This window comes from Corythoichthys intestinalis, chromosome 15 (genome assembly GCF_030265065.1).
Source record: "Corythoichthys intestinalis isolate RoL2023-P3 chromosome 15, ASM3026506v1, whole genome shotgun sequence".
Classification (NCBI taxonomy): Eukaryota; Metazoa; Chordata; class Actinopteri; order Syngnathiformes; family Syngnathidae; genus Corythoichthys; species Corythoichthys intestinalis.
Genome location: NC_080409.1, coordinates 37,043,184 through 37,066,344, shown reverse-complemented (window position 1 = coordinate 37,066,344; position 23,161 = coordinate 37,043,184). Strand labels below are relative to the sequence as shown.

Here is a 23,161-nt window from a genome sequence, read left to right as displayed (position 1 = left end):
AAAGTTCAGATATACAAAATAAGGAAACACATCTATATTAAACACTGTAAACGTTAGCATTGCTACATTGAGGCTAATGGGGAAAAGGGACAACCTACTTTAGCCTGCTATAAAACATTGGCAGTCTTCTGCAAAACACAAACTTGCGGTTAAAAGATGACACTTCAAACATGAAAAATTGCTGGTTAACGGCATTTGCAAGTGAAAAAAAAATGATAACTGACACCACATTTTTTTTTGCGGAGTGTAAAGTTTATGATTAGCGGTTTAGCGAACGTACTTCCAGTGAAAATTTAAAAATAAAAGCTCGTCATGTTCATCATATAAAGAATGATTTCTGGAGTTAATGCCACATACATCAGAATTTAGCTGCTACACTAAGAATAGCTTTAAAATGACACCCTTTATGAAAATCTGATTGGCAACGAATAATTATTATACCAATATTATATATTGTAGTATACTATAATATTAATTATATTTTTTAAAGAATTGTTTTGAATCATGTTGGAAAGGCAAAGTCAGGGTTCTAAATCTGTTTACATTCCATTCTTTTGCACTAGTTAATGCTATCAGGATTTGACCTCATTGTTTAGTTGTGATTTATTGTTGTTATTTTCGTGTTTATCCATACTTTAATAAAGAATTTAAGTGTTCCAAAATGTTTTCGTGAATTAATAAGTGTCATCAAAAATTTCATTGCTAAATTAGTAATTAACGTTTAAGTAGCAAAGAGCGGCAAACATTACAATTGTAAACATTTCTTGGGTCGTGAAAGTAGAGAAAACACCCAACAACTGCACTTATATGCTTACATTAATGCCCATTACTAAGTGCTGCAGGCTAAATGATTTTAGACGTGATCGACAGACAAGCTCGATTATAGTGTTAGTGATCAATCGATCACCGATCCACCAAAATTTATGAAATCGGCCAACCGATCGATTGATGCACCTTTAGTTTCAAGGCGGTCAGGTTTTCAAATGATGGTTTCAAACCTTGAGTATTGCTTGGTGTGGTTCTGGCAGCATTTAAATGGCATCAACTTTGGCCATACACTCCTTGTGCTTTCCTCTCGTAGCAACAAGCCAAACCCCAACCAGCTGAGCAGCAACAACCCAAAGCCGGTGGCCCTGGTCAATGGGGCCAGCGGAGCCGTCGTACCTGGACAACCGGGACAGACTGTTCCAGGGCAGAACCCTCCTCCACTTGCACGAGCCTGTGAAAGCTGCTACAGTAAATCTATTACTTATTATTATGTTGCATATTACTTAGTTGATTTACAATATATGATTTGAATTACAGTATATCCACAAAAACAAATTTACGCTTTTTCTGCAGTCAACAGTTCCTACCAGTGGTACTCATGGGGGCCTCCTAACATGCAGTGTCGCCTCTGCGCCGCCTGCTGGACATACTGGAAAAAGTACGGCGGACTGAAGATGCCCACCCGGCTGGACGGAGAGCGGCCCGGACCCAACCGCAGCAGCATGGTACATTCGCTTATGCCTTCAATCTCGCAATGCATAAGGCCCGACATCCTCCGTGTTGCCTTTAGAGTCCCCATGGCGTGCCTCTGCGACACAGCGGCAGCCCAAAGTTCGCTGTCAAGACACGACAGGCCTTCTACCTGCAGACCACCGCCCTGACGCGGGTGGCGCGCCGCCTCTGCCAGGACATCATCAAGCCCCGCCACCTGGGCCGCCACCCCTACCTCCCCGTCAACACGGCTGCTATCAAGGCTGAATGTAAGGCAGTGAGCATGTTCCAGTGCTATTGACGATGATATACGACCAATCCGTTGCCCTTCTCAGTTCAATGGCAGTCAGTGAGTTAAACGTGTTTCCACAGGTGCGTTGAGGTTGCCAGATAAAGACCCCGGGAAGCCTTCGCCGCTTAAACCCACAGAACGCAAACCTCTTGAGTCTGTGGTTCGATATCTAGGTACAATGGAATTGAACGACTTTGTAGTTATACTGTATAACATATATACAGTCCCTGACAAAAGTCTTGTCGCTTATGCATTTTATAGAAACAATTGCTAATAACCTGACTTTTAATTATTCAATTGGTTTCAGAAATGGCTCATATGAAAGCTAATACCCTCCCAAATGACGTTGAATGTAGAAAAATATATTTGTTTCACTGAAAAGATTTATCAAATAATGAAGACATGAATGTCAAATTTTGGCAAGATAAAAGTTTTGTCACCCTCAGAAAGTGTGAAAATTGAACAAAAATTTACTTCAAATACAAAAATATGTTACATAACATAAGCGAATTAAGTAGTGGTGCTGTGAGATCCAAATGTAATATTTTGTGTGACTTTTATAGGCTTCGTCAAGGATTCATACAATTTATTGATGAAGTCATCAGGAAGATCAAAGAAAGCAGTCGTGCATGCCTCCCAGAGTTCATCAACATTCTTGGGTTTCGTCTTCCTTGCTTCCTCTTCCATCCTGCCCCAGACATGCTCAATGATGTTCGTGTCTGGTGACTGGGCTGGCCAGTCCTGGAGGATCTCGATCTTCTTTGCCTTGAGGAACTTTGAGGTCGAGATTGAAGTATGCGATGGAGCACCATCCTGCTGCAGAATTTGTCCCTTTTTATGGTTAGGAATGTAAGAGGCAGCTAAGATTTGTTGATATTTCAGACTATTTATCGCTCAGGGTGCAGACAATGAAAAAACCGTGAGGCATTTGCCAAGGCCCACATCCTGCCAAAAGGATGGACGCTGGAAAAGTGTCAAAAGGTGGATTTTTCAGATGAATCTTCCATTGAATTACACCACAGTCACCACAAATATTGCAGGAGACCTACTGGAGCCCGCATGAATCTGAGATTCACTCAGAAAATAGTGAAGTTTGGTGGTTACATCATTACCAAAATCATGGTCTGGGGTTACATTCAGTATGGGGGTGTGCGAGAGATCTGCAGGGTGGAAGGCAACATAAATAGTCTGAAATATCAACAAATCTTTGCTGCCTCTTACATTCCTGACCATAAAAAGGGACAAATTCTGCAGCAGGATGGTGCTCCATCGCATACTTCAATCTCTACCTTAAAGCTCCTCAAGGCAAAGAAGATCAAGATCCTCCAGGACTGGCCAGTCCAATAACCAGACTTGAACATCATTGAGCATGTCTAGGGTGGGATGAAAGAGGAAGCATGGAAGACGAAACCCAAGCATGTTGATGAACTCTGGGAGGCATGCAAGATTGCTTTCTTTGATGTTCCTGATGACTTGTATGAATCCTTGCCGAACTGCATGGATGCAGTTCTTCAAGCCCATGGAAGTCATACAAAATATTAAATTTGGATCTCACAGCACCACTTGATTCACTTATGGTATGTAAAATATTTTTGTATTTGAAGTACATTTTTTGTTCAATTTTCACACTACTTTCTGTACGCAACAAAACTTTTGTCTTGCCAAAATTTGACCTTTATGTCTTCATTAAATGATAAATCTTTTTTCAGTGAAAGAAATATAGTTTTTTTCAACATCATTTGAGAGGGTCTTAGCTTTCATATGAGCCATTTCTGAAACCAATTGAATAATTAAAAGTCAGGTTATTGGCAATTGTTTCTACAAAATGGATAAGCGACAAGACTTTTGTCAGGGACTGTATATTCAAATAAACTTCTTCTCTGTTTGGCATTTTCAATAAACATTACAACTAAATGTATTTGTTTCCCGATGCCGTTGTCATTTAGAAGCACATCCCCGTCCAGCCAAAGTGGAGGTGCCCACCCGGGGAGTGTCCATCTCTACAGGTAGCCTGACGCCCATCAAGTCCTCCCCCATCCTCAACAATGGCTCCCCCACCATCTTAGGAAAGCGCAGCTATGAACAGCACAATGGACTTGATGGTGAGGCTCTTGAAAATAAGCAGTTTGGGTTAAATGGACTAACTTTTCAATACTTTCTGGTTCTTCATCACTTTTATTGCACAGTAAGCAGCAAGACTGAGCTTTTAGGGGTCTTTTAAACATTTTTCCCTTCAAATGTACCAAGCTTATATTTTATTCTGTGAATGTTCGGTCTTCTGTCCTTTAAAGGGAAAGACAAGAGTAAAAACGACCTTCATGTGAAAGATGGTTGCGCGAAGAGTTTGAGTATACAAATAGCAGATTTCTTAGACCTCTGATAATGGAGAAAATCATGTTTAACACAAGAAAAATGACACCACTTATGAGCGCAGCCATTTTGTGACGTTGGTCATGATCATGCACCAGGGCCGTGCAGAGACCGATGAAGGGTCAGGTGCTTATAGATCAAAAGGGGCACATGAACAAGTATGTAATACAGCTTACAACTTTTTTTTTTTTTGCTTTGACGCTCACGCTGCCGAGAACAGCCTCTCACGTACACACTGAATGAGTTGCCACAGCACACATCAGACTGTGTTCCAAGCGTAACGATGATTAACACATTTGTGCCTTTGAACGTAGAGCTGCCTAGGCGTCTCTGGCCAGATCAAAGCTACGAACCTATCAATCATCTTGAACTTTGGTACCAAACGCCAGCTGCACTGGTGACAAAGTAAAACAGTTTGGTTGCCCTGCTTTTTAGGCTTAAAATACAGCAGTTTCTTTTAAAGAGGGGTACAAGACACAGCTGTGAATGGCCACAGCTGGATTTTTTGGGCATTTTTATGGGTGAAACATGGTAAGGGTCACGATGCAGAAATCACAGACATCAAGCAGTTACGACATCGGGAACACTCCTTCTGGAACAAAACACGATTTGACCAACATTGTGACAGCCGATGCCGACCAAAAATGACATAATATCCGGGTTATAAAATCGTGCCAGCAGCCCTCCCCGCACAGAGAGCGCGAGTGGGCAACACGGGTCAAGTCTGTGAAAGCTCCAATCCACTTCATTCGTGGGACGTCTTTTTGTGCGCGAAAGCAATGACCAGGGTAATCCCGCGTCACCTTACACGTGAATTTCATTGGATATGTGTGTGAAAAGGGCGAAAGTATTGTTTTTTAAATTACGAATACGTATTCCAACTTTTCCAACTAACAACTCGTGAAATGCAAACTTGACGTAACTGGCGTATGTTAACTTTAATTTCAGAAAATTCTGACTTACTACCTCGCAACATTCCAAACTTATCTCATTCACTACCATTGACACTGGCACTAGACGTCTAATCCAGTTTGATTTGTGCCATGGTATAATTCTTCTATAATGACTTGTTCCTAATGCTATTCTATTTTTGGGTTTGTATTTCTCATGTATCATTTCGACTTTTTGCTTGTCATGTTAATTTCATTCTTTTTAAAATTTGCTGCTTGATGATAGAATGATTCAAAGCAGTGGTGGAAAACCCTCCACTGTGTTTAGTAGAGTCAGTGAAGGGTTCCAATTTAGGGAGAGGGATGCTGCTGGTGGTTGTTGTGTCCTACTTTGAATGTCCCCGGTGGACTTGTGGAGGGGGGAAAGAGGAGACGGACTGACAGATTTTGCTGGCGTTAGCTGGAGGCTACCGTCCATGTTGTCAGGGTAACGGCACTGAACAAAAGGAGAAAGCTGCTGGTCTATCCTTGCCTAGGTTTGGGCTGGCAAACTGGTTTTAGGGATTAAGACTAGCAGAATAGTTGCTCTCTTTATTGGAGAGAATACTTGTCAATAGAGGTGTGCAAAATTTCCGATTCTTAGATTATTCGTGATTCGGCCGTGGAAGATTCGAGAACGATTCACAAACATCCAAATTCCGATTATTGAAATATGCGAAGTAAAGCGGAAGTACACAACACTCAGCGCGCCGCGCGGTCTTCGGGACGGAACGGAGCGAGAGTAGCTAAACAACATGCTTCCTATTTCCCGGCCCCTCGGGTAATGCCAATGCTCAACTCACGGCTCTAGCTCAACTCATGCAACGAGATAAAAAAACACAACAACATACCTGACTGCTGCCGAAAAGCTGTACATCCATATAATGTTACGGTGGATATCATTTATATAAGACTAGATGCAATATAGATTTGGTCGTGTTAGCAGCACATCTACAAAAAGCTAGATGCGGACGTTATAAACGGCCGCCATCTTAAAGCAGTACACTTCCCTGCAAGGCTGTTGTAGCGAACCTTCCAAGCAAACCTAATTAACTTTTTATCTAAAATACTCCTAAATCGGTAAAATATTGACTTGAATCTATCTTTAAAATAGTTTTAAAACTTTCACATGTCGAAAGTAGACAAAAGGGAAATTATGGAATAACGGGAGCAATTTTAACAAATTTAACGGTTGATTCACAACATTAAATTAATTGAATGTAGTTTAAAGCTGCTGATACAGAATGGGGACTGGAGTTTTTTATTTAATGTTATTTTTGTATATTTGTTTACTGCTATATGTTAACTTGATACTGAAATAGTAGTGTGGTTTAGCCTGAGAGTATTTTTGAACAATTTTGGAACTAATGTACAAAACATTTTTTAAAAAAAAAAGAAAAAAAAAAGGAGGGGGTGCATCAATAATCGTTTTATAATCGAATCGGAGCCTCTGAATCGTAATCGAATCGTTAGGTGCCCAAGGATTCCCAGCTCTACTTGTCAATGTCATATTTTTCAATGGAAGAAATGGGCGAGGGTTGGATGCAGCTTTACACTGAATTGCCGATTTTAAAACAATTTTACTAGCCACACAATCACAGGCAGGTGGCAGCGACGCGCCACTTTCAATTCTGGGTTACATTTTTGTCAAATGAACGTATTTTCTGCACTTGATTGCAGAACAAAAAAGATAGAATCTTTTTTTTTTTTTTTCTGCTGAAAGAGCAAAAGCTCTAGTGTGATTATGAACTCACATTTAAATTGACCTCACTACTTCATCAGTGTTTAGAAATGAAAGGTCATGTCGTTATGATGAACTCGTTGACGGCAATCGACAGATAGATTGGACGTCTATCGCCGTCAATGACAGCGAAACTTAATCATTCATTGCCAGCCATCCCAGCTCAAATGTATTGGATTTCTATCTACCGTCACAGGCAGTGATTGAGTTAACTTGATTTTAGCACGGAACTTTAGCATGGTTTATCATTGAACCATATTTATCTGGGTCTTTGCCTAGGCAAAGGCCAGATACTGTTGTTCTGCAATTTTATTCTTCTTCTTAAACATCTTAATCTCTGTGTTTTTTCGGCGCGCCGCACAGCCCGAACCATTTGACCAATCGGCACCGCGCAAGTATCAAAACGACCAAAAAATTCGCTCGACGCAGGCTTTTTTTTGAACGGCCCCGAAAACTTTCCGTTCTTCCGTAAACGGCAATTTTTTGAAAAATTCCAAAATGTATGTAGTCTTACAATTTTTGACCAAATCACATGATTTGGGCGTAAAAAATTCCGGGATGGTGAGGGGCATAAAAGTTGTATACAGAATTAGAAAAAAATTTACGGTTCCCCGGAATTTTGCCAAAAACTTTCCCGTTCATTTTTAATGTGAAATTTCCCATTCACTTCCAATGGAATTTCCAATGGAGTTTAAATTGCATTGATGCCATTGACAGCCATGTATGTTGAATCTATTGATGCTAATGTACTTGGACTCCATTGACGCCTATGTAACTCGATGCCATTGACGGCCATGGACGTCCAAAAATTTTCCCATTCATTTTCAATGGGAAAAAAAACAATGTCCCCAAATCAACAGGAAATGACAAGATATCAATAGGACGTGTCCCCCAAACTTCGCCGATTCCATTGACGCTTATGAAGGGTGCTGCCATTGACGGCCATGGATTTCCAAATTTCCCATTCATTTCTAATGGGATTTACTTTGTTTAATACTATTGACGGCCATGTTTGTCCATTCTATTGATGCCAATGTACTTGGATTTCATTGGCGCCTATGTAAGTCGATGCCATTGACAGCCATGGACGTCCAAATTTTTCCCCATTCATTTTCAATGGCAAAAAAAAAAAAAACCAACATGTCCCCAAATCAACAGGAAATGACCAGATATCAAAGGGACGTGTCCCCCAAACTTCCCCAACTCCATTGACGCTTATGGAGGGTACTGCCATTGACAGCCATGGACGTCCAAATTTCTTCATCATTTCTAATGGCATTTAATTTGTTTAATGCCATTGACTTGCATGTTTGTCCATTCTATTGATAGCCCTGGGCGGGGATAAGATCTGTATAGCCACACAGCAAAGACCCAGAGTAATTTCTCCAGAAATTGCAGTTTCTAGTTTCTAAATATTGTTTTAAAATAAAGAAAAGATATTTACCATAATTTTTGGACTGTAAATTTTTTTTCCCCCCGCGCTTTGAACCCTGCTATTCATAGTCTGTTGCAGTTTATTTATGGACTTTAATATTATAATGTATTATGGTGTAAATATCCCATGATAAAATGTGGAAACTTGCGGTTTATGTGTGAACAATTAGTTTTCTTGTAAAATTTAATGGGTGCGCCTTAGTGTCCAAAATTTATTGTTGTATTTTTTTTTACTGTCGTTTTCCAAAATGATACATTTTAGAGATTTATGTATTGGTATTTTTTTTCAGAACCTGGATTTAGATACTGTAATATTTTCACTTATCATAATGTCAGAATCTGATAGGCCAAAAGTTTGAGATATGCCTTTTCTTGCTCAATGACAGGCACGAAATCCAAAGCTTTGACCCCACAGTGGGACATCATGGCCAAACGCATGAGCGACGTCAGCCGGCCCTCGGCTGCCATGCATGACGAGGTGCACCAACTGGACTGAACGCTCTGCAGGGACGTCCCACATCCGTCGCCCTCACTTGCCAGGCAGGTTGCGCATTTCTAATACTCATTTGACTTGAAAACAAATTGCTTCACGTATATCCTTTTCCTTGCAGAGGGCGTCACACGTCACGTTCCAGGAAAAGGCTCGGTCGCAGAAGGACTTGACTGCGCTTCCCCCCCCCCCCCCCTCCGTCAGCTGCCCGACGGTTCATCTCTTTGTACAGGACTGTGTTTATTACTCACGTCTCTTATTATTATTACAATGTCAGATTGTTTGTTTATTCTTTTTACCGACTATAATTCAGCTTCTTGTTCTTTTGCGGTCAAATGTTTCATGAGGAATGCTTGTTAAAAAAAAAAAATACATGTGGAAGGACTGTAACATAAGCCACTTGCAACTTGTATGTTATTTTTTTTTATTTTAACAATTTATTATTCCAAACTCCCTTGTGAGGACATGCACTTTTATTTCATGGAACGAGTTAACTCTGTCTTTTTTTTGTTTGTTTGTTTGCTTTTGTTGACATTTTCAATTTGAAAAAAAAGAAATGCTTTACAAGAATCTTGAGTTTGGCGTGCTGGGCCCGAGTGCTCTTTGGGCCAAGAAAGGTTTAACTTATTGAGAAGGACTCGCTGTTTTTTCTACCTTTTTCACAAGTAATGCATCTATGCTTCGATAATGTCATTAAAAAAAGTGAACACTGATTTGCACTTCATTCCTTTATAGTTGTTCAATTAGTTTTAAATGGGAAGGCTGGCAGTGGTGGATCGTGTTTCAGTGCCATTGATGGAGATAGGCCTTCAAATGGTTGGACGTCTATGGCAGCCTATGAGTTCCTCTACATGGGCTTTGTGGAACGCATTGTCCTTTTGGTTTCCTTTGGAAGGCCATTTTTTCTGCTAATTAGGGCTACCACGATTAATAGACTTAGCAATTATAAATGAGTTGAAAACTGTTAACTCATTGGCTGCATTTGAAGTGGGAGGATTGGCAGCGAACGAATGGAAGTTAATTCGCTTCCAACCCTCCCACTACAAATGGATTTTGCATCTTCTAGTGACAAATCCATTTCAATTTACAGCGGAAGGGTGAAACCAGCCACGTGATTGGACAGCTATCATCATCAACGGCACTGAAAGTTAATAGTTTAGAGAGCTTTATTTATTTATTTTAAAAATCGTTTTCATGAAACATTTTTAATAAAGGGGGAAAATGGTATTCTTTTGACATTTTCTGTATTTACATTTTTTAGGATTTTTTTTAAACGTAAACATTGTCTTTTTTTTTTAAATAAATATAATAAATAATAAATATTTTTTTTTAATAATGAGAAATAACAGAAAATATTCTCTGATTCCTCAAATCCTAAATCTCTCATTAAGGACTACAGAAAATTTATTGAAACTATTATTGTGCTATTATTTATTGAAACTCTAAGTGAGAAACAAAGGCACTGCACATGATTTAATTTCACAGGCCACAAAAAAATAGTGATGGCCGAGTTTGACACTTCAGCTGGCATTTTTGATTGTTAAATTGCCAGCCAGCTTCAATTAACATGGTGACACAAAAGCTGAAATATTGGATAAAAAAATTTAAGCAGTGCAGCCAAGAGAAAATGCTACAAAATTAATTATTAATACAATTTCATGGAACTATTTTTCAATGTAGGTCAGTGCTTCTGATTGTGTTTCAGTGTGTGAGTATGTGTGACTGTTGCACACTCCCTCCGGGAATTATAGAAAAATTAGGAGGACCAGAGACCGACTGGTATGGAGCCCCTAAAGGGACATCGACAAAAATAAAATAAATGTGAACAATCGGGTGCGCATCAGCTAGTTCCTAGTGTGCACCACATACTATCTAGTGCCCACCAGATTGTCTAAATTTATTTTAGATACTATGTGGTGCGCATTAGAAACTATTTGGTGTGCACCAGATTGTATGTGGTGCTCACTAGAAAAATTCTGGTGCTCACCAGAAACAATCTGGTGCACACCCGATTGTTTCGGCTAAAAATGATAATAAAGGATTTAGTTGAGCTTTACTTTAGTCTTGGACGTCACTCAACTATAAAAATATTACTGCATTACTTGCACATCGTCACCATTACATTGTCTGGGACGCATTAGAAACCCATTTTTTCCAGTGCGTACCACATACTATCTGGCAGAGGTGGGTAGTAACGTGTTACATGTACTCCGTTACATCTACTTGAGTAACTTTTTGAGAAAAAATGTACTTATAAGTGTAGTTTTGTAGATTTGTGAAGAGAAAATGCAAGTCTTACTCCGCTACTTTGGGCTACTTAAGAGTCATTAGATTTTTCCTCTTTATTATACATATTAGATTTTTTTTTCTTTTTTTTTTGCCAACGATCCCATTGCCAAGAGGCGCGCTACTAATTTCACCAATGAGACATTGCAACAATAATCACATGACTCCATTACACTAATAAAACGCAAGTTTGCCGTTCTATGATCATGCCAGCCTGTTCAATCACGTGGCGTCTTTAAAGCACCGTAAAAAATGAAGAATTTGATTTAAAGTGCTCCCAGTTTTTATTTGGCACCGATTGACCACGGAAAACCAGAGATATGTTCCTTTTAATTTCATAAAAGTAACTACAAAGGTACTATTCACTATTAAAACTAGGAACTATTTTCCCCACTAGAGGGCACTTATGCTCTTTGGATTAATAATTCTTTTTTTTTTTTTTTTTTTTTCTCGCTCGCAGGAATACAATGATGTTGTTTTTTTTTTGTATTTCTTTGACTTAAAGTTGTTATGTAATGGATTATTGTACGGTATCATTATAACAATAAATTCATATAGATAAGTTTGTCCTGAGAGAAAAATACCATTGTTTACAAAAAAAAGTAACAAAAATAAGCAGCTACTCATAATGTTACTCATTACTTCTATTCTTTCCACTAGATACATTTTTACTTGTACATTTTTGGATGACTACTTTTACTTTTACTCAGGGGTGAAACTGGCTAGAATTTCTTGCCGGAACTCCCCGATGTGAAGGTCGCCACGGAGCCAGAAATTATATTTATTTGTTTATTTATATATTTTTTTTCTTTTTTGGGGGGGGAGGGGGTCAAACCTGTTAAACTACTGAAATGCAAAGAAAACTTTTAGCAGTTATTTCTATAACACATGCAAAAACTGATTTGCATTCAAAATTGTATTTTTTCAATTATTTGCAAAATATAAGTTACCGTAAACAGCAATAACCGCAACCTCCACCTCCTAATTTTTATTTTCCCTTATTTCCTCACATGCCAAATCTCAATTCTAATTACTTAAGAACATAGGATGTATATTTAAATTTAAATTAATGTAAACATTTACTTTTTTTTAATAACAAAGATATGAGTAACATACATTCAGAAAAATAAGTACAAATGACTTATATTATGCAGAGTGAAATTGAATATATTTTGAAGATCGCGCAAACATTGACTTTTTTAAATCATAAGGAAATGAATAAGTATCCTTAAATAAATGAACAAATTTAAGTCCAAAGTGTACATTGACAGCTAAGATGTTCTGAACCTCCCTATCAGAGCAAATAAGTCTTTCATTGCGCTTAAAGATTTGATCCATTTTATGTTGCATTGCCCTTTTTTGTTGCATCAATTCAACAATTTTTTTTTCTTTTCTTTTTGCCGTTCCAGAAAACATGCACATTTGAACCAATCAGAGCTTACCATCTCTGCTGATCACATGTCAGTCTGCCAGCCAATTGAATGGATAAATGAGTCAAGCGTTATTCACACATTGACGTGACTCATCATCGTCTCATAACTGCAGCAGCTGGGGAAACCTCCATGCGGCCCGTGGAATAAAATAAATAATAAATATTGGTGGAAACGGATTACGCTACACAAGCACTTTATGCTTGTTGTTAACACTTGTTTATGTAATCTGATGTTGGTTGATTGATTTCTTCTTGGAGATGAAAGGCATGTGTGGCAGCTTAGCATTTAAAAAAAAAATTTTTTTACATAGCGTTTTGACAGTTGCCGTCATATTTTCGGAATCAAAATACCATGTACCGGAACAGCATTCCGGCCCTGAATCTTATAGCGGAACTGCGTTCTGGCCCTGAATCTTATACCGGAACTGCGTTCCTGACCGTTCTGGCCCACTTTCACCCCTGCTTTTACTGGAGTAATATTATTTTGAAGTAACGCTACTCTTGAGTAAAATTTTTGGCTTACTCTACCCACCTCAGCGCACCAGATTGTTTAAATATGGTTTATCTGTCTATGTTCTTTTAGGGAGCTCAGTAGACTAGCGCCAGGTAAGCAGGGACCAATCAAGCTCCCTGGCCGACCGCGGAGTTGCGGTTAGACCAGGGGTGGGCAAACCGGTCCTCGAGGGCCGCAGTGGGTCCTGGTCTTTGTTCCAACTGACCCAGCACAGAGAGTTTAAATAATTTATCCAATGAGGTTTCAGCAGAAATAAGAAGCACCTGCCAGCAATCGACTGATTGCACTTCAGATTGGTGAAAAGGTGTCCTCTTAATGGGTTGCAACAAAAACCTGCACCCACTGCGGCCCTTCGTGGAATAGTTTGCCCACCCCTGAGTCAATGCAGGATAAGTGCGTATATGAGCCATATTCCTGATTTGTGATATTATTTGTAATTTTACTCCTTTACCACTAGGGGGTGTAAATCGTGTCTGTCCACTGACCTCGGATCAGCCCAGGTGTTCGGCCATTCCTTACTACGCGGCGAAACGTCCAACACAATGCTCAGGGCGCTTGCGCATGCATCCACACGCATGCGCACATCGGTTAGAAGCGGCGAGTACTCAATATTTTTGTTTATATTTAGTTATTTAGAACCTTTTCACTGCCTCAAAGATACTTTTTTTGCATGTATTACCCTCTCATACTTTTAACCATTGTGTTTTTTTTGTGTTAGCTTTAAAGCAGTTGACCACATTAGTCACGTAGCGTATTTAAACCGTCCTTATTTGACATAACTACATTTAAGTATTTTCTGCAGGCATTTTTTTAGTACGTTATTCCTGTATGCATCTAAAAAAAAACAAGTTTAGAGCGGACGGTAGTACTTTAGGTGTCAAATTCGACTAATGTAGACGTTTCGCCGATGTAGCATATTTTGGCAGAACACCGGTGCGCTTAAAATGACCGCTAATCATGTCACCGGTGTTTGCTAGTTAGGAGGGCAAAACAGTTTTTGACTGCGGCTTCGTGTAGCGTGCAAGAAAGTAATGTACTCGTTTTGTTTGTACCGTTGTGAATAAGTTTTTGAGTCTTTTGGTGTTACTTTTATTTGGATAAAGTGTTTTCTGTTAAGTTATTAGACGCCACCAAAAGAAACTGTTGTAAAGGAGAAATGGACTCGCTGTGTATGCTTCGCCTCTTCAAGTGTACTGGGCGCACGTCATAACAAACTCCTAACTATTATCCAGTATTTGACTAGGAATAGGTCTTAGTCAGAATGAATGATTTCACAGTTTCTCGTCATATATGCCAAGTTTCGTCACACGTTTGAGACGTCATTAATGAACGACGGCGTGGCCTCCGATCCAGTTTAAAAGGTCATTCAACTACGTCATGTTTATGCGATGCCCGTGTGACGTTCAATGTGCCCTCGCTTCGCCGCATAGGAGGCTCGCTTTCTGCCCGTGTGCGTGTGTACCATGAAGGTCATAATCGTTTTTCGCGTTTGCGTTCAAAGCAACAGAGCCTGCGCCCGTGGTGTGTTCAAGTGTTAAATATGCATGTCAGTCGATTTACTCAAGCATGCAGTCCGCTGGAGTTTTCGGTGGGTGAGAATGAACTGAAATTCATCCCAAAACTCAACTAGCGTGCGCATAGGGCAGAGTCATTATTGTTACTATTTCTTTTTAAATGTAAGAGACCAATTACATTTGGAAACTTAATCACCTTCTAACACGGGCACATACTAGTATGTGGTTGGGTCAAAGGCGTAGGTTTGCATAGGGACGGTAGGGGCATAACACTACCAACTTTTCAGGATGCTCAAATTGTCCCCACCAACTTTAAAGATAACCTTATTTGCATTATATAATGACTTCAGTTATATTGGTAATTTAGATTGTCTCCCCATATTTTGTAAGGATACAATTGATCCTTCCATTATTAAGTGAATTATTTTCATTATGTTCAGACTTACATTTACCGCTTTTCACTGCTGAGTGTGCCAGTCCATCCCTCCCCCCCAAAATGCACGTTTGATTGGCTGACGACACACACAATCACGCACTCGCAGCCCCATTTCGCCTCCTCCACCCCGATGAGGAGGGATATTAGTTTTTTTTTTTTTTTTTGACCAGCTGCAGCCACTGTATTAAATGTAAAAATACGTCAATGTTGTGGAGGTGGGGAACACACCACTAATTTTGCTTCTGAAACTCCGACCTGTATCAGCATTAGCAAAACATTAAACTGTGAATTTGCTAACCTGCAAAACTTGAGTGGGAAGCTGCTTAAAAATAGTGTATGTATTTTCTACTGTTAACGTTAATTAAACTCTGAGAAATGTAGTGTACCGAGGTTTATCCCTTTCCCCCCAATTTTCATTTTTATTTTATATATGTGGTTTTAAAGCAGCCCAAAGGGGAGTTCATTTTTTGTTGTTGTTGAGTTTTGCTGTGCTTGTGGACAAAAGCAGTAGTGTCTTACATGAAGGAAGGCTGAATTTTTTATTTTTTGTTTATCCCTGACTGTTTTTGTGTGTGTTATTTTTAATATATATATTTTATATGTTATATGTATGTTATATTAATTTCTCAACAATGTTGAGTGGTCTTAAGACAAATGTTTATTTTTTGCATTCCTGGATCGTTAAGAGATTATTAACAAGCTTGTATTTATTGTGTATTTTAATATAATTTGAGTTATGTTCAAATATTGAAATATAAATTTGATTAATAAATCCAGACATTTTTTCTGGTAGTGTTTAAAACAAAGGTTTGAATGGAACACTGTATCACCTGAACCAATACATATGAAAGTTAGTATAACTCAATACAGATGTATTTCACATTGTCTATTTAGCCTATCAATTGATTAGGTTTACAGTGGGCCAAATAAGTATTTAGTCAATCACTAATTGTGCAAGTTCTCCCACTTGAAAATATTAGAGGCCTGTAATTGTCAACATGGGTAAACCTCAACCATGAGAGACAGAATGGAAAAAAAAAACAGAAAATCACATTGTTTGGTTTTTAAAGAATATTTTTCCAAATCATGGTGGAAAATAAGTATTTGGTCAATACCAAAAGTTCATCTCAATACTTTGTTATGTACCCTATGTTGGCAATAACGGAGGCCAAACGTTTTCTGTAACTCTTCACAAGCTTTTCACACACTGTTGCTGGTTTTTGGCCCATTCGTCCATGCAGATCTCCTTTAGAGCAGTGATGTTTAGGGGCTGTTGTTGGGCAACACGGACTTTCGACTCCCTCCACAGACTTTCTATGGGGTTGAGCTCTGGAGACTGGCTAGCTTGAAATGCTTTTTACGAAGCCACGCCTTTGTTGCCCTGGCTGTGTGTTTGGGATCATTGTCATGCTGGAAGACCCAGCCACGTCTCATCTTCAATGCCCTTGCTGATGGAAGGAGATTTTCACTCAAAATCTCTCGATACATGGCCCCATTCATTCTTTACATTGATCAGTCGTCCTGGTCCCTTTGCAGAAAAACAGCCCCGAAGCATGATGTTTCCACCCCCATGCTTCACAGTGGGTATGGTGTTCTTTGGATACAATTCAGTATTTTTTCTCCTCCAAACACGAGAACCTGTGTTTCTACCAAAAAGTTCTGTTTTGGTTTCATCTGACCATAACACATTCTCCCAGTCCTCTTCTGGATCATCCAAATGTTCTCTAGCGAACCGCAGACGGGCCTGGACGTGTACTTTCTTCAGCAGGGGGACACGTCTGGCAGTGCAGGATTTGAGTCCCTGGTGGCGCATTGTGTTACTGATAGTAGCCTTTGTTACTGTGGTCCCAGCTCTCTGTAGGTCATTCACTAGGTCCCCCTGTGTGGTTCTGGGATTTTTGCTCACCGTTCTTGTTATCATTTTGATGCCATGGGGTGAGATCTTGCATGGAGCCCCAGATCGAGTGAGATTATCAGTGGTCTTGTATGCCTTCCATTTTCTAATAATTGCTCCCACAGTTGATTTCTTTACACCAAGCGTTTTACCTATTTCAGATTCAGTCTTCCCAGCCTGGTGCAGGTCTAAAATTTTGTCTCTGGTGTCCTTCGACAGCTCTTTGGTCTTGGCCATAGTGGAGTTGGGAGTGTGACTGACTGAGGCTGTGGACAGGTGTCTTTTATACCGATAATGAGTTAAAACAGGTGCCATTAATACAGGTAAAGAGTGGAGCCTCGTTAGACCTCTTTAGAAGAAGTTAGACCTCTTTGACAGCCAGAAATCTTGCTTGTTTTTACGTGACCAAATACTCTAGTTTGGAAATAAATTCTTTAAAAAATAAAACAATATGATTTTCAGTTTGTTTTTCCACATTCTGTCTCTCATGGTTGAGGTTCACCCATGTTGACAATTACAGGCCTCTCTAATCTTTTCAAGTAGGAGAACTTGCACAATTGGTGGTTGACTAAATACTTATTTGCCCCACTGTATATTCGTGAGAAATGTAGCCCTTGACCCCCATTCACCCGATCTGTTTGGTCTTATTAATGTCCCTTTCCCCATCAAAAAGTGTTCATGCAGGTTATGCTGTTATATCGTCCCTACCAATGATGAGACCAAACCTACGCCCTTAGGTTGGATAGTGACAAAATATTCACAGATGTTATAATAGCCGATGGCTAATTTTGACTTATTACCTAATGTTGACGATGATAGACGTCCGATCCCTTTGGACTGGGCAGTTTTAAGGAAACGGACGTCTATCGCCATCAATGCTTATTTTGGTGACGGTACAACTAACTGCTTCTGGCGTGGCGTCCCTTTTAGATTTGGGCCCCGAGTCAACGAGCCGCGTTGCCATGACGACCATGTCCATCCTGGCGCCTCCGCCGCCCCTTTCGGCCCTGTGTCGATGGTACATATATGCAATTCACGGCTTCGTGTGCGAGGTGATTTTCACGGCTTGCTGTGAGTATATAGTGCATAAAAACTGGAAGCTCCATGGAGCCACCAGTTTATGGGCCTTCGTCATCTACGGAACGTGTATCCTGGCCATTGAGCGCATGTTCCTGCGCATGCGTGACCATGTTAACGTGCTGGTGCGCTGCCTGGTCTACACTGTATGGTTGTACGTCTGGGAGCTGAGCACCGGCCTGCTGCTGCGGCGCTTTGGTGCCTGCCCCTGGGACTACTCCAAATTCCGCTATAATTTCATGGGCCTGGTGACGGCTGAATACGCCGCGCTGTGGTACTTCGCCACTTTCTTGGCGGAGCGTCTGGTCATCCAGAACACACTCCGCTTGCGCTACCACGATGGCTTCGACGACGGCTGGACCGATCCCCTGGCTGGGGCCATGAGGGCCGCCCGAAACTGCGAGAAGAGGATGCGGGAGGCCGGGATGGGCGGCTTGTTGAAGTGGGACTGAAGGACTGAGGAACCAACTTTTAGGTTTCAATCCGACAATTATGCCAATTAAAAAAAAAAAAGTTAAATAATTGACTGTCTGTGTCAGAAGTATAATTGAGGACAAAACAATGGGACCGAGGAACCGATTTTTAGGTTTCAATCCGACAATTATGCCAATTAAAAAAAAGTTAAATAATTGACTGGCTGTGTCAGAAGTATAATTGAGGACAAAACAATGGGACTCAAGAAACGATTTTTATGTTTCAATCCTACAATTATGCCAATTAAAAAGAAAAGTTAAATAATTGACTGGCTGTGTCAGAAGTATAATTGAGGACAAAACAATGGGGATTTTTTTTAAGGCGGTGCAGAAAAATAACATGGAACAGCATGAGGCATGGTAACAGATGACAAGCTCATGACAGGAAATGCAGTATAATTGTATTGAATCAATATATCCAATTTTGTTACGAAATGGAAAACCAGTTTTGTTGAATTAACAAAAAAATAGGAAGAAAAAATATATATACAAAATGAACAAACAAACAACAAAAAAACGGTTATAGAAAATAAGGGAAATTAAAACAAGCCCCCCAAAATTCGTTTCCTTCGCAAAAACCTGGTCAACAAAAAGACATAAAAATGACTACACTGAAAAAAATAACTGGTGGATTTACTTGATAAAATCATTGTAACAACGTTAGGTTAAATTCAAATCAAGTTGTTACAATATATTTTGCCAAAACAAGGAGGCATCACTTGAAATTTGTGTTACACTTTGCTTGAGGTATCTTAGTGTAATCCACTTCAATCAGGAACTCAATTCAGATTAGTCACATTAACTTAATATACTATGCCAAAGTAAGTGGGCAGTACTTGAATTTAAGTAAATGCGCTAAAGATATCTTAGTTTAGCCAACTTTAATAATTCACAAAATGGCGTTATGAACATTGTTTTTTTCTTCTTCTCAGTATTTGTATCGTTTTTTTATTTCAGTATTTGTAAACAACAATAACAACACTCAATATGCTGTTCATTCTGAAATTCTCCTGAATATATCACAGCAACAAACAGACTTGGCAACGTTTAGTCTGTAAAAGTTTAAAGCCTTAATAAAACCTGATAATTAAAACTATGATTACAGAGAACAGAATTTTTGCATACACAAGTCAGCTCTTTAACAACTTTAATATTCAACCTGAGTTACAGAGGCACAATATATTTTAATACTTCTTACTTAACATTTTATATATCAAATTAAGTAATGTAAAAAGGTAAGTAACAAATGGAACAAAGTAAAATCTAAAATAATAACAATGACATATTGAAGTAGAAAAAGCTAAAATACGCCCCCCCCCCCCCTTAAAACAAGTGGTGCGAATAAAAGCATGGAGGACCAAAGAAAACTTAGAAGAAAATTTGTAAAAGAATCCAATTGCAAAAAAACATTACCTAAAGAAAAAAAAAAAAGACTAAACTCTCAGTATGATTTCCAAAACAAGTAGTACACGCATTTCACCACACGATGGCAACCTCTCTCTATTTATCCTCATTGAACTCGTGCTGACGCTTACTCTCGCCGGACACTACATTAGGTACACAGAACAACGATGGATGCATGTGAGCTCGCCTACAATTCCAGACACAGGGAGTCCTCGGTTTACGAACGAGTTCTGCTCCAGTGCGGGCGATGTAACCCGGATTTCCGCGTAAGTCTAGCCCTTTAAGTTCCTCTAAACACCCTCGAACTTAAAAACATTTAAAAAAAAAAAAAAAAATCCAATAACATGTATTATACGTCCATAAGCGGATTTTGGGGGGGGGGGGGGGGGGCGAAAAGAGTCATAGCATGAAATTGACTTTCCTATACATATATATAAAAGTTGTAAAGCAATAAAACTGGAACAAAAATGAATCAAATGAACAAAAAAAAATATTTTTATAATAGGTCAAAAATATTTTTCGAAAGATGATGTGACTAGTACCTTAGACGATCATTTACTTTGCATATAATAAAAAAATAAAAAGTAGGGGAGGGCAATTTTATTTTTCAAATGATTTTATCTTTGGTTGAAAATATTTTTTTTTGATTGAAGCAACTTTTTGGGGGATTGAATGATTTAGACACAAATGTCCTCCTACCCATAATATGGCCCAAACACAAAAAGTATTGCTTCAATAGAATAAAACTGTTTCAATGAAAAATTAAGTGTTCAAATAAAAAATTTTCAATCTCAAATATTTTTTCGCATTCAAAAACATTTTCTATGGTTGAAATTTTTCTTTTTTTGATTGAAGTGATTTTTCTTTTTGAAAATATATATTTTTTGAAACAACTTATTTTTTGATTGAATACTAAAGACAAAAACGTACTAGCCAAAATGCGGCCCAAACACAAATCAACATTACTTGAATCAAAAAAGTTTTTTAAGTCCCCCCAAAATTTCAATCAAAGAAAAATAGCTTTGACATGCATTCTTTTTAACTTTCAAATTAATTTTATTAAAGACACAAATCTACCTCCATATGGCTCCGCCCAGGCGATACAATTTTTGACTGGGGTAACTACATTGGCATGACAACGGCGGTCGTACCATATTCAATGGTTGACGATCTTGGTGAAAAGTACTGCCTAAGTATCCTGATTTAGAATTCCCTTTAAGAATGATGGGAAACAACGCTCATTGTCAACTTATTATTATAAATATTCTTGTAAATTAAATTTATTGCTGACACTGAGTTTCGGGGTCATCAACATGTTGTGCCCCCCCTGCCCCAAAGGTCAAACTCCGCCTATGCATACGTCCTAGTACTGTCCTCGCCAAGACATTGAAGCTAAATCCAAGGTAGACAACGAGCAAAGATCCTAAAGTGACGATTTCAGAATTAGTCTCATCTCAAATAACAGCAATTCAAATTTGCGTTTACAAGTAGCTGCTGATACAAAAATAACAAATGATTAGCAATACAACAATAACACATACCTGTCAAGTTGTACGGTTTCGGCGTAATTTGTACGAGTGAGCACTGATTTTTAAATGTGTACACCGTACGTTCAAAATCTGTACGTTTTTCGTGCATTGTTTTTTTTTCTCCGTTCGGATTTTGTCACCGTTTCGGCAACGAGACAATGTGCGTTACTACGTTGGTTGAATGACGCGAGAAAAGTCAAGAGACACGGAGAGGGAAGATTGTTTGTTGTGACGCCGTAGTAAACGCGATGCTAGGCTAGGTGGCTCCAATATTTCCTGACTGCAGCCGACAGCCTACAATCTACACCTAGATATCACATGCATACACACCACATGCGACATGACAGACTCGGTGGCGTTAGTGAACAGTCGTCATTTTAGAGCAGTACACTTCTCAGAAAGGCTCTGTTGTAGTGAACATTCCTAGCGAACCTAAGTAACTTTTTATCTAAAATACTCCTAAATCGGCAAAATCTTGACTTGAATCTATCTTTAAAGGATGAAACAGTTTTATAACTTTCACGTCGAAATGAAATAAAAAATAAATGACTTCCAAACATAGCAAAGGTTACTATGTTTTTTTTTTTTTTTTTTTTTGGGGAAAACATTTAAAAAATCATTATACATCATACATCATTGGAAAGCTTAAAATCTCAATTTTCTGGGGGAAGAAAAGTTTTGAACTGGAGGGCATTTAATTTTTTTTTCTTTCAAACAGCAAAACCCTATCTGGAAGTGAGAGCACGAGAGAGCAGAATTGCAGACGCCATTACTTTAACAAGATATTATCGCGTACTTGTTTTGATTAAAAAACTCCATGTAGCATGTATCACCGAGTGTCAAGACACAGCTGTGACTGGCAACAGTTGGATTTTTTTGGGGATTTTATGGGTGAAACATGGTAATATCACAAGAGTCACGATGCAGAAATCGCAGACACCAAGGAGTGGTAGAGATGTTCTTTTTCATATATTTACCTTTTTAAACGTTCCCCCCCCCCCCAATTTTTCTTTGTTTGGATCGATTATTTATCATCTAGCATATCGGAAAAAATGCGACAGAAACAAAAAAAAAAATCCAATTAAGCGATAGTTATGAGGTAAATATCCGTGACTTTTTTACAGACGCCATTTTTTTTCATTGTGACGTCATTTGTTTAAAAGTTTAAAACATGCGAGTGAATAATTTTTTAAAGTGTTTTTTTTTTCTTTATACGAAATATTAAGACATCAATTTAGGATTCTAAGCTAAAAATGACAGACATTTTGAATAATAAATATAATAATTAATTACCTTCATTTTATGTCTGGGTTGAAACAAAAGCAGTTGCGCGATGTCTAAATGGGGGTTTTCAGAGTAAAACGGGCAAATTAAAAATAGTTCGGGGGCCTAATGCGCCATGAATCTGCTATGGCAGGATATAGACATTATTCTATCAAACACAAGAGTTGTTTTGGCTTAAAATACAGCAGTTTCTTTTAAAGAGGAGTGCAAGAGCAGAAACTGCTTTTTCAGTCTTGTCTCTGTTTTCTGCCATATATAGTTACGTTATATAAAATATTTTAAAATGGATGCAATGGTCATAAAATTTAAACCAACGAAAAAGTATAAATTATTTTTATTCATAGATTTTAACTCATTGACTGCCACGTCCAATTTATTTAGACTGAGAGGGGCGAATTAATGAACGTAAGGGTTTATTTATAAAAAAAAAAAAAAAAAAAAAACCTACGTTAAAGGTTAAAGTGAGTGAACTATTGATGATTTTTTAAAATCTTGTATTTGAGTCATTTACAGTATGTGTGGTCTTGCGGGCAGGATCTATGATGGTCGACACCACTAGGATTCTTTCCGTTATTCAAACGCC

At 38.8% G+C, this 23,161-nt stretch overlaps 2 protein-coding genes across 5 annotated transcripts in view; both read left to right on the top strand.

The window, feature by feature from the left end:
- The window catches only part of mta1 (metastasis associated 1), a 40,004-nt gene extending 30,556 nt beyond the window's left edge, over nucleotides 1-9,448 (top strand). Inside the window, exons 12-18 of the mRNA XM_057859683.1 lie at nucleotides 1,082-1,236; nucleotides 1,342-1,493; nucleotides 1,559-1,748; nucleotides 1,852-1,944; nucleotides 3,718-3,873; nucleotides 8,632-8,785; nucleotides 8,857-9,448. Of these exons, the coding sequence (XP_057715666.1) occupies nucleotides 1,082-1,236; nucleotides 1,342-1,493; nucleotides 1,559-1,748; nucleotides 1,852-1,944; nucleotides 3,718-3,873; nucleotides 8,632-8,741 (856 nt within the window). The 3' untranslated portion in view covers nucleotides 8,742-8,785; nucleotides 8,857-9,448. The remainder of the gene's footprint in view (nucleotides 1-1,081; nucleotides 1,237-1,341; nucleotides 1,494-1,558; nucleotides 1,749-1,851; nucleotides 1,945-3,717; nucleotides 3,874-8,631; nucleotides 8,786-8,856) is intronic.
- A 3,863-nt stretch (nucleotides 9,449-13,311) lies between these two features.
- On the top strand, nucleotides 13,312-18,450 carry tmem229b (transmembrane protein 229B). 4 transcript variants are annotated; one of them, XM_057860076.1, is made up of 3 exons: nucleotides 13,312-13,360; nucleotides 13,425-13,564; nucleotides 17,742-18,450. In XM_057860076.1, exons 1-3 carry the CDS (start codon nucleotides 13,350-13,352, stop codon nucleotides 18,338-18,340), a joined length of 750 nt encoding a protein of 249 aa, XP_057716059.1. In that variant the 5' UTR covers nucleotides 13,312-13,349; the 3' UTR covers nucleotides 18,341-18,450. The 4 variants fall into 4 exon arrangements, with proteins under 4 accessions (XP_057716059.1, XP_057716062.1, XP_057716060.1 ...); XM_057860079.1 differs by lacking the exon at nucleotides 13,425-13,564; XM_057860077.1 differs by lacking the exons at nucleotides 13,312-13,360; nucleotides 13,425-13,564 and adding an exon at nucleotides 13,980-14,417.
- The last annotated feature ends 4,711 nt before the right edge of the window (nucleotides 18,451-23,161 follow it).

Coding starts and splice junctions, on each gene's coding strand:
- tmem229b (XM_057860076.1), top strand. Junction 13,565..17,741: donor GCGCACATCGGTTAGAAGCG/GCGAGTACTCAA, acceptor CGTCCCTTTTAG/ATTTGGGCCCCGAGTCAACG.